Below are 14107 nucleotides of genomic sequence, written 5' to 3' on the forward strand. Positions count from 1 at the left end.
GTGTAAAATCTCTTTAAAACCACTGGTTGGATTGCTGAAGGCTACAGGTTGCTGGTCAAGACAACGATATCTCAAGAAATGTAGGTTTGTTTATTGAATAAGAAATGTGTGGTTCTGAAACAGATTAATAAAGTACAAACATGAATATGTAAATATTACAACGGTTAAATAATCCACTAGTAAACAGATTAATAATGAATAACAACTAAAACACTACAACTCTGCATTTATACTATAATTATAACTACTTATATTATAAACTTAAACACAAACACGTAAAAAGTGTGTTATTTATGTGCATTCACAGTTCACGTGCTCGTCTCTGCCGTGCACGTGCAATGGCGCTGCTATTATGCAAAACTTAGAGCGCATGTGCGTTGTTACCATGTAAAGAAGCATTTATGATTTTAAATGAATAAATATAAACATATACACATAACAAGAATGCTAAACGGATAAAGTAATAGTTGATTGGATATCATCGAATCATATTATCATCGAATAATAGTTAGAGTGTAAACATCTGCATGTTATCACACCAATCATAACTATAATATGTAAACATCCTATAAAGTTACTTATATACATATATCTAATTACTTACATCGTGATGCACGCACACGTATACATAATCAATAAACACTTCAATAATTTGGCACTTAATCCACCTGTTTCGGTCTATAAACTATCTACAACGTGCAGCCAACTCCGCTATACGGTTCTCTCTCCCGCTCCGTAACCTAGCAACCCCAGTGCGAACTTTTGGAACAGTCCATTTCTGATGAAACGATAGGGGTGTTTGGGAAAGTCCATATATTTAGCATTTAGTTTCTACAGCCGCCCCCAAATTCACCTTGTGAATTTGATTCATAAAAGTGGCTCATCTTTCTATCAGTCCAGGATGGGAGTTAATCATGGAGAGGGGGCAGACATACTAACTTGGCTACAGGTCGGGTGTAAGTTTTGTCTTTCACCTGTATCTCTGCCGATCTAATTCTCTTATCAGTTCCAGGATGTACTTGAACAACCTTTCCCACAGGCCACAAAGCACGTGGCAATTGCTGGTCTATGATCATAACAGTATCTCCAATCTGCAGATCAGTTCCTCCTGTTTTCCATTTCTGCCTAATCTGAAGGTTTGGTAGGTAGTGACGAATAAAGTGTCTCCAAAAGTGATCAGCGAGGAGCTGACTATGCTTCCATCTTCTACGGCTCAAGAGTTCAGAATCATGGTATGTGACTTGAGGTAATGAGGCATCCCGCCGCCCCATCAACAAGAGGTTTGGAGTTACTTGGTCTGGATCCGCAATGTCAGAAGAGGTGTAGGCAATGGGTTTGGAGTTGAGAATACCTTCTATTTCTATAAGGACTGTTCTCAGTACTTCTTCACTGACCGTCTGGGCGCCAAGTGTGACTTGAAGCGCTGCCTTTAGAGAACGTATTTCTCTCTCCCAGCATCCTCCGAAGTGAGGTGCACTGGGTGGGTTAAAGAGAAATCTTATCTGCTGGCTGGCGAGGTGAGCTTGTAACTCAGGATGAAGAGCCATAAACGATTCTCTTAGTTCTCTTTCTCCTCCTCTGAAATTGGTACCCTGGTCTGCCAAGAGCTCAAAGGGTTTGCCGCGTCTGGCTATGAATCTCCGTAGGGCCATCAAGAAGGAATCTGTGTCCATACTGGTAAGTATATCAATATGGACTGCCCGTGAGGTCATGCATTTAAAAATGATTCCCCATCTCTTTTCATTCCTACGTCCCACTTTTATAGTGTAAGGTCCGAAACAGTCTACACCCGTGGAATAAAATACTGGTTGATGGATCCTTAATCTGGCCTGAGGAAGATCTGCCATTTTGGGAGGGTGTGGTTGTCCCCGCCATCGTTGACACTCTGTGCATTGCCGTTGGTGACTTTTGACTGCTGCTCGTCCCCGTAACACCCAGTACTTTCTTCGAAGCTCAGCAAACACCCTGTCTGGCCCTGGGTGATGCAATTGATTGTCATATTCTTTGATTATTAGTTTGGTAATTGGGTGGCGTGAGTCAAGGACGATAGGATGAATGGCATCTTCTTCCAGTTGGCTGTATTGACGGAGGCGGCCACCAACACGTATAAGTTCTATGACATCATCGAATTCAGGAGCTAAGCATAACAATCGACTATGTTTTGGCAAGGGTTTGTTTGCTCTTAAGCATGACAGTTCCTCTGCGAAGGAGTCAGTTTGAATCTTACGAAGAGCTGCCAGCTCTGCTCCTTTATAGTCATCTGCTGTTGGTGTATTGTCATGTTGAATATAGGCTTTCAGCAAATCTGTATAGGTTGAGTACTGCTGCAGGTCTGGTGTAGGCACAGTGGAAGTTGTTAAACCACAAAAGGCTGACTTTCTCAGTTCGTTGTCATGATTAGTGGTGGTTAGCGGCAGCATCTCGGGCCAGCTATGAGATGTTTGGCTAAGAAATTTGGGCCCACTGTACCATCTGCTTTCACGGCCTATGTCATGGATAGATCTACCTTTCGTGATGTCATCTGCAGGGTTGTCCTGTGAAGGCACATACCTCCAGGTATCAGACTCCGTGAGCTCCTGTATTTCAGCCACTCTGGTGCCTACAAACACTTTGAATCGGCAAGATTGTGACAGAAGCCAGTTAAGCACAGTTGTGGAATCAGACCACAGAGTAATGCTTTGGATAGGCAAAGTTAGCTCTGTTCTCAAAACTTTTGCAAGTTGTGCGCCAGTCAGAGCAGCGCATAGCTCCAAGCGAGGAATGGTTTGCTGTTTCTTAGGAGCTACACGGGATCGGGCGGTGACAAAGGCTACTTCCACTCTACCCTGGTCTTCCGTCCGCAGGTATGCTACGGAGCCGTAAGCTTGCTCTGAAGCATCACAGAAAATATGAATCTGCCTTACACTAGTATGATGATCGAGCTCTTTGCTACAGTAACACCTCGGCCAGTTGATGTTCTGTAATTCGTCCAGCTCATTCACCCAGGCTTTCCATGAGCTTAACAGTTCCTCAGGCAATCTAGGGTCATCCCACTCTCTCTTCTTGTCCCATAATCTCTGCACAATTACTTTGGCTCGTGTAGTAAATGGCACAATGTAGCCAATGGGGTCATACTGGCTGGCTAGAACATGGTAGATGCTCCGCATTGTAGGTGGGGAGTGGTCAAGGTTGCGAGGTTTATATGACAAGGTGTCTGATAAACAGTGCCAGTGCAAACCAAGAGTTGACTCCTGTGCGTTCTGATGACCTTCACTAAGCCACTGAATGCTGCTTTGGGATTGAACGTCAGTTGGTAAGTGACTGATGACTGATGGATCATTGCTCGCCCACTGCCTTAAGTCAAAGCCTCCCGAGCTTAAGAGGCTGCAGAGTCTGTCTACTAGGTCTTTGGCCATTTCACTGGAGGTGAAGCTTTGAAGGCAGTTGTCAACATAAAAAGATTTCTCCACGGAAACCTGTGTGTCTATGGACTCACTGTGATCCTGAACATGCTTCTGTAAAGCAAATGTAACACAGCAGGGACTGCATGTAGTTCCAAAGGGAAGCACTTGCCATTCATATACCTCTGGCGGTTTATCTTTCTGTAAATCTCTCCATAGGAATCGCAGCAGCGGCTTGTCTTCGGGCAGAAGGCGCACCTGATGGAACATACCACGAATGTCGCTGCTAACTGCAATGGAATGTTCTCTGAAACGTAGTAGAACTGACAGGAGAGAAGGACTGAGTGTTGGACCAGGTAGCAAGAACTCATTTAAGTTTTGGCCTTTGTATGTGAATGAACAGTTGAATACGACCCTGTTCTTTCCATTATGCTCTACCATATGGTGTGGTATGTACCAAGTTTCCTTGGACTGTTTCACCTGTTCAGGGTTGAGTTTCATGATGTAGCCGGCTTTCTGTAACCTGACTATCTCTTCCTGGTATGCTGCTGCTTGATCAGGTTTTCTTTCCAACCGATTTTCAATTCCCCGTAATTGTGGCAGTACAGCTTCTTTGGGTGCATGAAGGAATGGCATGTTCTTAACACGTAGCAGAGGGGTTGCATATCGCTGGACTCCATCAACGTCTACTCTCACTGTTTTGTCTTGGAGTAGCTGTATGGACTCCTGGTCTTGTCGTGACCTTGTTAGTACTTTCTCACTCTGAAATGGGAGGATGTCCATTTTCCACAGTTTCTCCACATCAGCATACAGGCTGTCAATGGGTCGCAGGCTAGTGAAGAGACAATGCTGTGGGGAAAATCTGGTTGTTATATCTTGTGCTGGACCCTGTAATGTCCATCCCAAGCGTGTTCTCACAGCAGCAGGGCCACCCGGTGGGCCTAGTCTGACTGGTTCTATGGGTGTTATGAGGTGAGGGCAGTCAGAACCAATAAGAATCACAGGTTTCACATTGTGAAAATGCTGAAGCGGCAGACCTGCAAGGTGTTTGTATCTTTTCTGAAGTACCTTGACTGGGTGGGTGTGCTCCGCTAGTCCCAGGCTATCAGCGGTAAAGGCACTCCGAATCCTGAAAACCTTACGAGGGTTATCCATTGAAGACACTGTGAATGTTACAGCCGCCCCATGAATGGTCTGTGTCTCTTGCCTGACTGTGCGAAGGGCTAAGTCCTCTGGCTGTCCCTTCAGTTTTAGCTTCTGTACTGCATCATTGAGGATAATGGTTCGCTCTGACCCATCATCAAGTACAGCATAAGCCTCCATAGCTTTGTTGCCATTTCTGAGCAAAACTTTGGTCACTTTTAACAGAATCTTGTTGTCACAGGTGGGACGATCAACATATAATACTGCACTGGTCGGAACAGATTCTTCTGTTTCTCTACCTTTCTCATTTACATCATGTAGTGCAACCAAGTGCTTTCTGTTACAGGTTTGACAGAGAACTTTCAGAGTGCAGTAAGCTGCTTGGTGACCGCGTCCACAGCGCCAGCATCTATTCTGGCTCCTAATCCATGTCACTTTCTGTTCTTTGCTGAGTAACTTAAAGCTCTCACAGTTATTCAGGTAATGTCTGTTGTTATCACAGTATGCACAGTAAGCATTCATCCATTCTCTCTTAGCAGCAGTTGGTCTCTGTTGATCAGCCGGTGATACTGAAGCAGCCTTTGGTTTCTCTGTTCCAAGGAAAATGACAGTGGGTTTGCGGTTTTGCTTATACTCTTTCCTCATTTCCTTTCTCTGAACCGATGACACTTGTTTGAGTTGCGGGCTGTAATCAGTGTGGTCTTCCTGAACCTGAAGCTCGTACTCAAGCCATTCGGCGAAGTCCAGTAATGTAGGAATGGTAACTCCCAGAGGATGTATGTACCTCTTAAAACTGGACCTGAGGTCATGTGGTAGTTTGCTCATAAGTCTGGAAACATGTGATCCACACTCCAGCTCAGTCATTCCATTCTGGCCAAGTTGTTCCAACATACTAACCAATGAGCGTACATGGAGTCCAAACAGCCGAAAAGCTTTCACATCACCGCTACGAATGTTTGGTCCATCCATCAGATCTGCGATGCGTTATAAGGCTAACTGGTGGGGTTGACCGTACATTTTGTTTAGTGCTCTCATGGTATTAGTAAAAGGAAACCTTGAATTACTGTATGAATCTGACACAAGAAGTGCCTCCTCCAACTTCAGGTGGTCAGTAAGTATCTGAAATTTAAAATGCTCGGTTGCATCCTCAGGCAGAATGTTCTCAAGGGCTATTCTTAGTCTAGAGAATTGTCTAGGATCAGCAGATGTTAGAAAGGGTATGGTTGGAGCAGGACCCTTATATGTTTTCTCCTGTGTAAATGAAGGCTGGCTAACATCTTGAGTCTTATTTGGATGAGCAGGTGGCATTTGCTCATGTACTGGAGTCTCAAACTTTGACTGATGAGATGAGATGTGCTGAGAAGATGGGGGATATCTGGGTTGAAACGGACTGCTGTGTCGTACTCGCGATTGTACTCTCTCGTGAGCAAAGGGAGAAATGTCTAAATTCCTGAAGTCCTCAGTTAAGTCAGTGTACTCGTCCTTTTGAACTGGGTGCAGTGCTCTCATGGAAGCAGGTGGTGGCGCTCTTCTCCGTGGAGCTGGCACTGGATGATATGAGTATGAGGTCTCTGGACTAGCCACTGGAACGAAGGATGCGGGTGGTGGTATTACTGACTGAGCTCTCTGTTCTGCTTTCAGGCTTTGTAGCTCCTGATGTAACATGGCATTCTGCATTCGCATCTCCTGTAATGCCGACATAATCAATGGCAGCTGACTAGTTTGACGACGTAAATCAGCGCTATCATTCTGCACTGTACGTAACATAGCTTTAAGCTCGACATCTTCTCCTTGTTCATCAGATGCATACCACTCATCTTCTAATTTCCATTTCTCATACTCTGCCACCTGACTAATAGGCGAAGTCGATCTGGAATTATCTGCATTGCTTGGGGGCTGTACTCTGCTTCGCCCTGTCATAGGGAGTGACTGTAGATGCTGTAATGGATCACCAAGCTCGTAATCTACCAAATGAGCTGGGGGTTTAACTTGTCGTCGTGGACGTACAACAGGTGCTTCTTTCCTTGGTTGAGACATCTCTGTAGCCAGTCAGCATCCGGCTCGAAGGACCATGTAAAATCTCTTTTTCAACCACTGGTTGGATTGCTGAAGGCTACAGGTTGCTGGTCAAGACAACGATATCTCAAGAAATGTAGGTTTGTTTATTGAATAAGAAATGTGTGGTTCTGAAACAGATTAATAAAGTACAAACATGAATATGTAAATATTACAACGGTTAAATAATCAACTAGTAAACAGATTAATAATGAATAACAACTAAAACACTACAACTCTGCATTTATACTATAATTATAACTACTTATATTATAAACTTAAACACAAACACGTAGAAAGTGTGTTATTTATGTGCATGCACAGTTCACGTGCTCGTCTCTGCCGTGCACGTGCAATGGCGCTGCTATTATGCAAACTTAGAGCGCATGTGCGTTGTTAACATGTAAAGAAGCATTTATGATTTTAAATGAATAAATATAAACATATACACATAACAAGAATGCTAACCGGATAAAGTAATAGTTGATTGGATATCATCGAATCATATTATCATCGAATAATAGTTAGAGTGTAAACATCTGCATGTTATCACACCAATCATAACTATAATATGTAAACATCCTATAAAGTTACTTATATATATATATCTAATTACTTACATCGTGATGCACGCACACGTATACATAATCAATAAACACTTCAATAATTTGGCACTTAATCCACCTGTTTCGGTCTATAAACTATCTACAACGTGCAGCCAACTCCGCTATACGGTTCTCTCTCCCGCTCCGTAACCTAGCAACCCCAGTGCGAACTTTTGGAACAGTCCATTTCTGATGAAACGATAGGGGTGTTTGGGAAAGTCCATATATTTAGCATTTAGTTTCTACACATGGGTTATTCACACATCTGAAACAGACTGGATTCGACTCGCGCTCGTAATATCTTACCAAGGTAAGATGTCCCGTTTATATTTTGCATGTTGTCATCTGGACTACTGTAACAACAAAATACTACATTTATGATGGTAGAGCATATGCATCTCAAAACAGAGACCATACAGTGATGCTAAACCCGTAGACCTTTAAAACGATGTATATTAATGTTGATATTAATATTTTTAATGTTTGTAGACAGTTGGCTATATAGATATTGTTAGCAGCGTTAAAAAAAACGACGTCATCACGCCCACTAATTAGTGTGCATCGAGAGGTCAAAACAGAGAGTGTTTAATTTGATTCAATTTTACATGATGGAATAGAAAGAATAGAATTAGGCTGAAAGGTCTTGCTTTATACTGTAGCATATTCAGGTCGTGCATCATATTTTTTAAAAGTAACTTAGTAAAGTAACTAGTAAAGTAACTAATTACTTTTGAAAATAAGTAATCAGTAAAGTAACGGGATTACTTTCTTGGAGAAGTAATCAGTAACTAATTACTTTTTCCAAGTAACTTGACCAACACTGGTTTGGAGTACCAGCACCATGAGCGAAAGGACAAATTCACGTTGGTCTCGTCTTGTGTTCGATGGAGATGAAAATGAACTGTGGGAGACAAAGTTTTTGGGTTATCTACGGTTGCAGAAATTGAAGGACATCATTTTGAATGGGCCCGCCGTGGATGCGGATGCAGACGCACTGGCTGAGGATGCATCAAAGAATGCTGAAGCATATGCTGAACTGATCCAATTCCTCGATGACAAAAATTTGTCCCTGGTCATGCGAGAGGCTGCGGATGACGGGCGTGGAGCACTCAAGATCTTGCAGGATTATTAGGCGGGTAAGGGTAAGCCCCGCATTGTGAGTCTCTACACAGAATTGACTTCCCTGCAAAAGCTGAGTGGTGAGAGTGTGACTGACTATGTCATACGCGCTGAGACTTCAATCACAGCGCTGAGGAATGCTGGAGAAGTATTGAGTGATGGACTATTAGTTGCAATGGTTTTGAAGGGGCTGCCAGAATCATTCAAGCTTTTTTCCATTTTTGTCACTCAAAGTGATGAGACTCTTTCCTTTGCGGATTTTAAGACAAAATTGCAAAGTTATGAGAGCACTGAAGGTATGTGTACAGCTGTGACCAAAGACAATGTTATGGGGGCCCGGGCGCATTCAAGGAAGGCCAGTGCCCCAGCAGGTGTAAGGGTGCGGAGCACTGAAAGTGGGGACATTGAGTGTTTCCGTTGTGGCCAGAGAGGACACAAGGCAAGACAATGTCAGCGTGATCAACAGTGGTACAGCCAGGGTAAAGGTACCACATGGCGAGGAGGATGGAAAAAACAACGGCAGGATGATGCACATGGGGTGTATGAGGAGACAGACAATACTTTTGCCTTCAAGTTGATGACCAGTGATTGTCAGCCAGGGAGCGATGTCACCCGAAAGGGGTTGATGGTGGATACTGGTGCAACATCGCATATCATCACTGATCTAGCCAAGTTTAAGAGCTTCGACGACAAATTCCAGCCCGAGACACACTGTGTGGAGCTGGCTGATGGCACAGGTTGCAAGGGGGTCGCGGAGCGCAGAGGAGAAGCAGAGGTATGTCTGGTCGACAGTAGAGGGCAACACCTCAGTGCCACACTGAAGCAGGCACTGTACATCCCCTGCTATCCCCAAGACATTTTCTCTGTGAGAGCTGCAACTTCCAGCGGGGCAACAGTGATCTTTAAGAAGGGTGAGGATGTCCTGCAGTATAAAGACGGTACACGTTTTCTTATTCATGAACATAACAGGCTGTTCTATTTGCCTACTGTGCTAGTGAACAATGACTGTGATAATCAATGTATGAGTTGCCATGATATTCAGAAGTGGCATGAGATTTTGGGACACTGCAATTTTAATGATGTTCAGAAGTTAGAGAATGTTGTGGATGGTATGTCAATTAAGGGTAAAGTACCCAAGTCTATGCAATGTGATGTGTGTGTCCAAGGTAAATTCACTCATTGTAGGAACAGAAAGCCTGATGTGAGAGCCAAGTCACCTCTAGAGTTGATCCACACTGACTTGGCAGGCCCCATTGACCCAAAGTCCAGAGAAGGGTATAGGTACGCACTTTCTTTTACTAATGACCACTCAAGTGCAGTGTTTGTGTACTTTCTGAAGCACAAAAGCGACACAGTGGATGCAACAGAGAGGTTCCTAGCTGACATAGCCCCGTATGGGAATGTTACATGTATCAGGTCTGATAATGGTGCTGAATTTACTGGACAGGGTTATCAAGTATTACTTCGCAGGAACAGAATCAGACATGAGACATCAGCACCATACTCACCACACCAGAATGGAACTGCTGAGCGTAACTGGAGAACTCTTTTTGATATGGCTAGATGTATGCTCTTAGAAAGTCAGTTACCCAAGGAGCTATGGCCGTATGCGGTCCAGACAGCAGCGGTGGTGAGGAATAGATGTTTTAACAACCGCACCAAACAGACACCTTATTTTATGCTGACAGGAAGGAAACCCAATATGTCCAGGATGAAGAAGTTTGGTACTGTGTGTTTTACATATAGGCAGGACAGGAAGAAGCTAGACTCAAGGTCTGACAAAGGCATCTTTGTTGGATATGATAAGAACAGCCCAGCCTATATGGTCTATTATCCTGACACTAGAAAGGTGATGAAACACAGGTTGGTGAGGTTTATGTCCAGTATTGAGGGACAAGAGATTGATGACATGTCTGATGATGACATTGATAGGCCTTATAGCACAACCAGACATGATCCTTATAAACCCAGAAAGCAGTGGGGGGTAGATGGGTGTATGCTATCAAAACCAATGCTGATGGATCTGACAAATATAAGGCTCGCTATGTCGCCAAGGGGTATAGTCAGGAGTTGGGTGTAGATTATGGAAAAACTTTTTCTCCTACTGCTAACCTTACCAGTGTGAGAGTGTTGATGCAGAAAGCTGCTCAGGAGAATTTAATTCTCCATCAGAAGGATGTTAAAACTGCCTACTTGCATGCACCGATTGATTGGGAAATTTATATGGAACAGCCAGAGGGGTATGATTTAAAATCTCAGACAAATGAGAAGATAGTGTGTAAACTGGAGAAGTCATTGTATGGGCTAAAACAATCAGGTCGAAACTGGAACAAAATGTTACATAACTATCTGTGCGAAAACATCTTTGTACAGAACCCAGCTGATCATTGTGTTTACAAGAGAGAAACAGAATATGGGAAAGTGATAATATTGATATGGGTTGATGACTTGGTTATTGCTGCCAGTGATGAGAGAGCTTTAAAAACTGTCAAAGAGATGCTTACTGGGAAATTCCAGATGAAAGATTTGGGAGAACTGAAGAATTTTCTAGGTATCATTTTTGACCAGTGTGATGGGGGTGTGACTATGTCACAGCAGAGTTATGTTTTCAAACTGCTGGAAAGATTTGACATGCAAGATTGTAAACCCAGGTCTACACCTTGTGAACCAAAGTTGAATTACACAAATGGTAATGTAAAACTGATCGACCCCAGAAAATACAGAGAGGTAGTGGGTAGCTTAATCTACCTAACCTCATGCTCTAGACCTGATCTGAGTTATGTTGTTAGCAAATTGTCCCAGTATTTCAAGGAGCCAACAGAAGAGCAGTGGAAAACTGTAAAGCATGTACTGAAATATTTGAAAGGTACAAATGACAAGATGCTTTGTTACAGGAAATGTGATGAAGGGTTAAGGTTGGTGACTTATAGTCATGCAGATTGGGCAGGTGATGAAAATGACCGATGTAGTACATCTGGTTACTGTGTTAGCCTATGTAAGAATGGTCCTCTGATTTCTTGGAAGACCAAAAAGCAACCAACTGTAGCATTATCAACGTGTGAGGCTGAGTACATGGCCTTAGCTGCCACTATACAAGAGTGTTTGTACTTGAAACAATTGCTTGAACATCTTGATGATTATCAGTATGGTGTACCTATGATTTTTGAAGACAACCAAGGTACAATTGCATTGGCAAAGAATCCTGTTAGCAGACAGAGATGTCAGCATATTGATATTAAATACAATTTTGTGAGATCAACTGTAAACAATGGTAAAGTGTTTTTGGAGTATTGCCCAACAGATCAGATGGTTGCTGACCTAATGACTAAACCAGCTACAAAAGTTAAGTTACTTACCTTTTCCACGTTCTTGTTTGGTTATAGCTAAAAGTTTTTTTTTTCTTGTGAATGATTCTGAATAATGTGGGCGCAAGTGGGGGTGTTAATTGATTGATTGTTTAATGAGTATGCTCCCAATTATTGTGGGTTCATCTCAGGTGTGTTTGTCATGTGTCCATGCCATGTGATGTTCTATTTAAGCTGCACCTGTACCAATAAACAAAGTTTTGTGTGTTCTCACTCCAACCTGTGTGAAGCCTGTTTGTCTTTAGCCGGTATCTAGCCAAACTCTGAACCTAACAATGGACCATGGCATTGTCAATGACTGTAGCTCACATCTCGTCCGTAATGATGGTGCGAGGTTGTCTTGCTCTCCCTCCTGGACCTTCTCCTTTCCCTTGTTGGCCTCCTCCTCTCCCTTGTTGGCATCCTCCTCTTCCTCCTCTGATGTGAACTACTCTCCCTCGTTGGCCTGGTCCTTTTTCTTCCATGGCCAGCTCTTCTCCCTCCTCTGACTCGAATTCCTCTTCCCCTGACTCTGCCTTCATCCATTGTGTTTGTTTGGAATCTTCAGCAAACTGTGCACTTTGAACTTGCTTTTATACATGTGGTCACAGCATTAGCAACAAGTGTCTTCAATTTTGAGTCATTGTGTGTAATGAATGATGCCAGGAGTGGTCATTGTGTTCAAATATTGCTGACTGTGGCAAGCATTTTGCATCACATGAGCTTTTATTTGAGAATATGAGCAGAGTTCTTTTGCAACTTGTGTTTTAGCAAAGAAAAACAGAATAGGTTTAAGGTTTTATATTATTGTCTTCATGTAACCTTTATTCCCTGAGATAGGAAACAAGATAGGATAAGCACACGCTAATGGCATTCCCTAAAGTGTAATTTCATGACGCAGCATCTCATTCCCCATATCAGGGAACAAAGGTTAAAGTCGTAACTGAGATAATTTTTCCTCAGTCAGTTGTTTTAGTTTTTGTTTCTCAGAAAATAACAGTTTCTTGTTAATCACTGCTCTTTGGCCTATAAACCTGTCATGTACACTCTCAGAAATAAAGGTACAAAACTGTGTCACTAGGGCTGTACCCTTTCAAAGGACTCTGCCATGGTTGAACTCTGATTTACTGAGCCTGTATAAACTAAGAGATAAAGCATGGGATAAATATCATAACAGTAAACACCCTGATGACTGGGAGATCTATAGGTGCTTACGTAATGACTGCAAAACTAAGACTAGAAATGCTCAATCCAATTATTATAAAAATAGCCTGTCCCAAGAAACCAATAACCCAAGGCAATTTTGGAAAAAGCTAAATGCAGTTCTTAATCGCAACAACAAAAATCTGATTAAACAGATTTGTGTAAATAATGATTTTATCTCTAAGCCAGAAGAAATATCCCATATTTTTAACTTCTTCCACCCTGAAGCTATTTTGTGGATTTTCGCCTGGATTTGGCCTACCCAATTTCAAAAAGCTTCCCATACCCACAGCAGAAGTTTACAATCAAAAGTTTGGTATCATTTTACAGGAAACCCTTTGAAATTACATAAAACACTGTTGAAAGTGCTAAACATGGTTGTATGTTATGTCAGTCCTCTAATAAACACAAAAATAAATAGGCGCTTTTTGATGTTTTTTTTTTCTAAAGTTTTTATTTGAAAGTGTATAACTCTGGCCCTCGTTGCCTCAGCTACCTGCAGACAGTTTTGTTTGATTTCAGCAATTGTCAGCTTACAGAGGAAAAAGGAATTTTTTCTCTATCATAATCTATCCAAAAGTTATTTTACTCCAACTGAAGGGAGGAATGATACCCTTTCTGTATACAATTTCTGCCTAAAAACATTTGAAGAGTCCCCATTACCACATACAGTGGAATAATTGCAATATCTTTATTTCATTTTGCAGAAAACCCTTTGAAGTTACATAAAAGCTGCTGTTTGTTACAAATATTGTTATTTATGTTGTTTTTCATATGATGAAACAACACATTTTCTTTTTTTATGTTGTAAATACTGTATTTGATAGTGTATAACTCTGGTTCTGGGTGCTCTAGCAGACTGCAGACAGTTCTGGTTGTTAGACAGTAAACACCCCCCAAAAAGAATGAACTCTTTAGCATGTCGCTTTCAAAAGTTATTCTCATTTTACTGACGGGTGTGAAAATACATTTTTCATGTAAATATAAATTTTTTGTTTTGCACATATAATAAATATCAAGGGATTATTAATGAACAAAAACAAAGAAAATGCTGTGAATGGACTCATTGTTTAGAGTAGGGCCTAAGATAAAAGATGGTGTAGAATTTGTGGCTATCTGTGCTATCTGAGGCAGCTCATTCTTAAGTTTCACATAAATTTACAAAAGACCATTTTTTACCTTATTATTCATTCAACGATTTAGGGCTGTCCTCGACTAAGGATTTACATATTCGAATCAGAATTGTCGAATCCTTTCA

At 42.0% G+C, this 14107-nt stretch overlaps 1 protein-coding gene across 3 annotated transcripts; it reads right to left on the reverse strand.

The window, feature by feature from the left end:
- LOC129455208 (uncharacterized) lies at nt 1-7423 on the reverse strand. 3 transcript variants are annotated; one of them, XR_012370124.1, is made up of 3 exons: nt 7199-7423; nt 605-6709; nt 1-114 (listed from the first exon to the last, which is right to left on the reverse strand). XR_012370124.1 is itself a non-coding variant. In XM_073868992.1 (2 exons), exon 2 carries the CDS (start codon nt 5490-5492, stop codon nt 909-911), a length of 4584 nt encoding a protein of 1527 aa, XP_073725093.1. In that variant the 5' UTR covers nt 5493-6709; nt 7199-7423; the 3' UTR covers nt 121-908. The 3 variants fall into 3 exon arrangements, 1 of the variants encoding a protein (XP_073725093.1); XR_012370125.1 differs by lacking the exon at nt 7199-7423 and having other exon boundaries at nt 605-7192; XM_073868992.1 differs by lacking the exon at nt 1-114 and having other exon boundaries at nt 121-6709.
- Between the last annotated feature and the right edge of the window lie 6684 nt (nt 7424-14107).

This window comes from Misgurnus anguillicaudatus, chromosome 6 (genome assembly GCF_027580225.2).
Source record: "Misgurnus anguillicaudatus chromosome 6, ASM2758022v2, whole genome shotgun sequence".
NCBI classification, from domain to species: Eukaryota; Metazoa; Chordata; class Actinopteri; order Cypriniformes; family Cobitidae; genus Misgurnus; species Misgurnus anguillicaudatus.

Coding starts and splice junctions, on each gene's coding strand:
- LOC129455208 (XM_073868992.1), bottom strand. CDS start 5,492: ATGGATGGACCAAACATTCGTAGCGGTGATGTGAAAGCTTTTCGGCTG.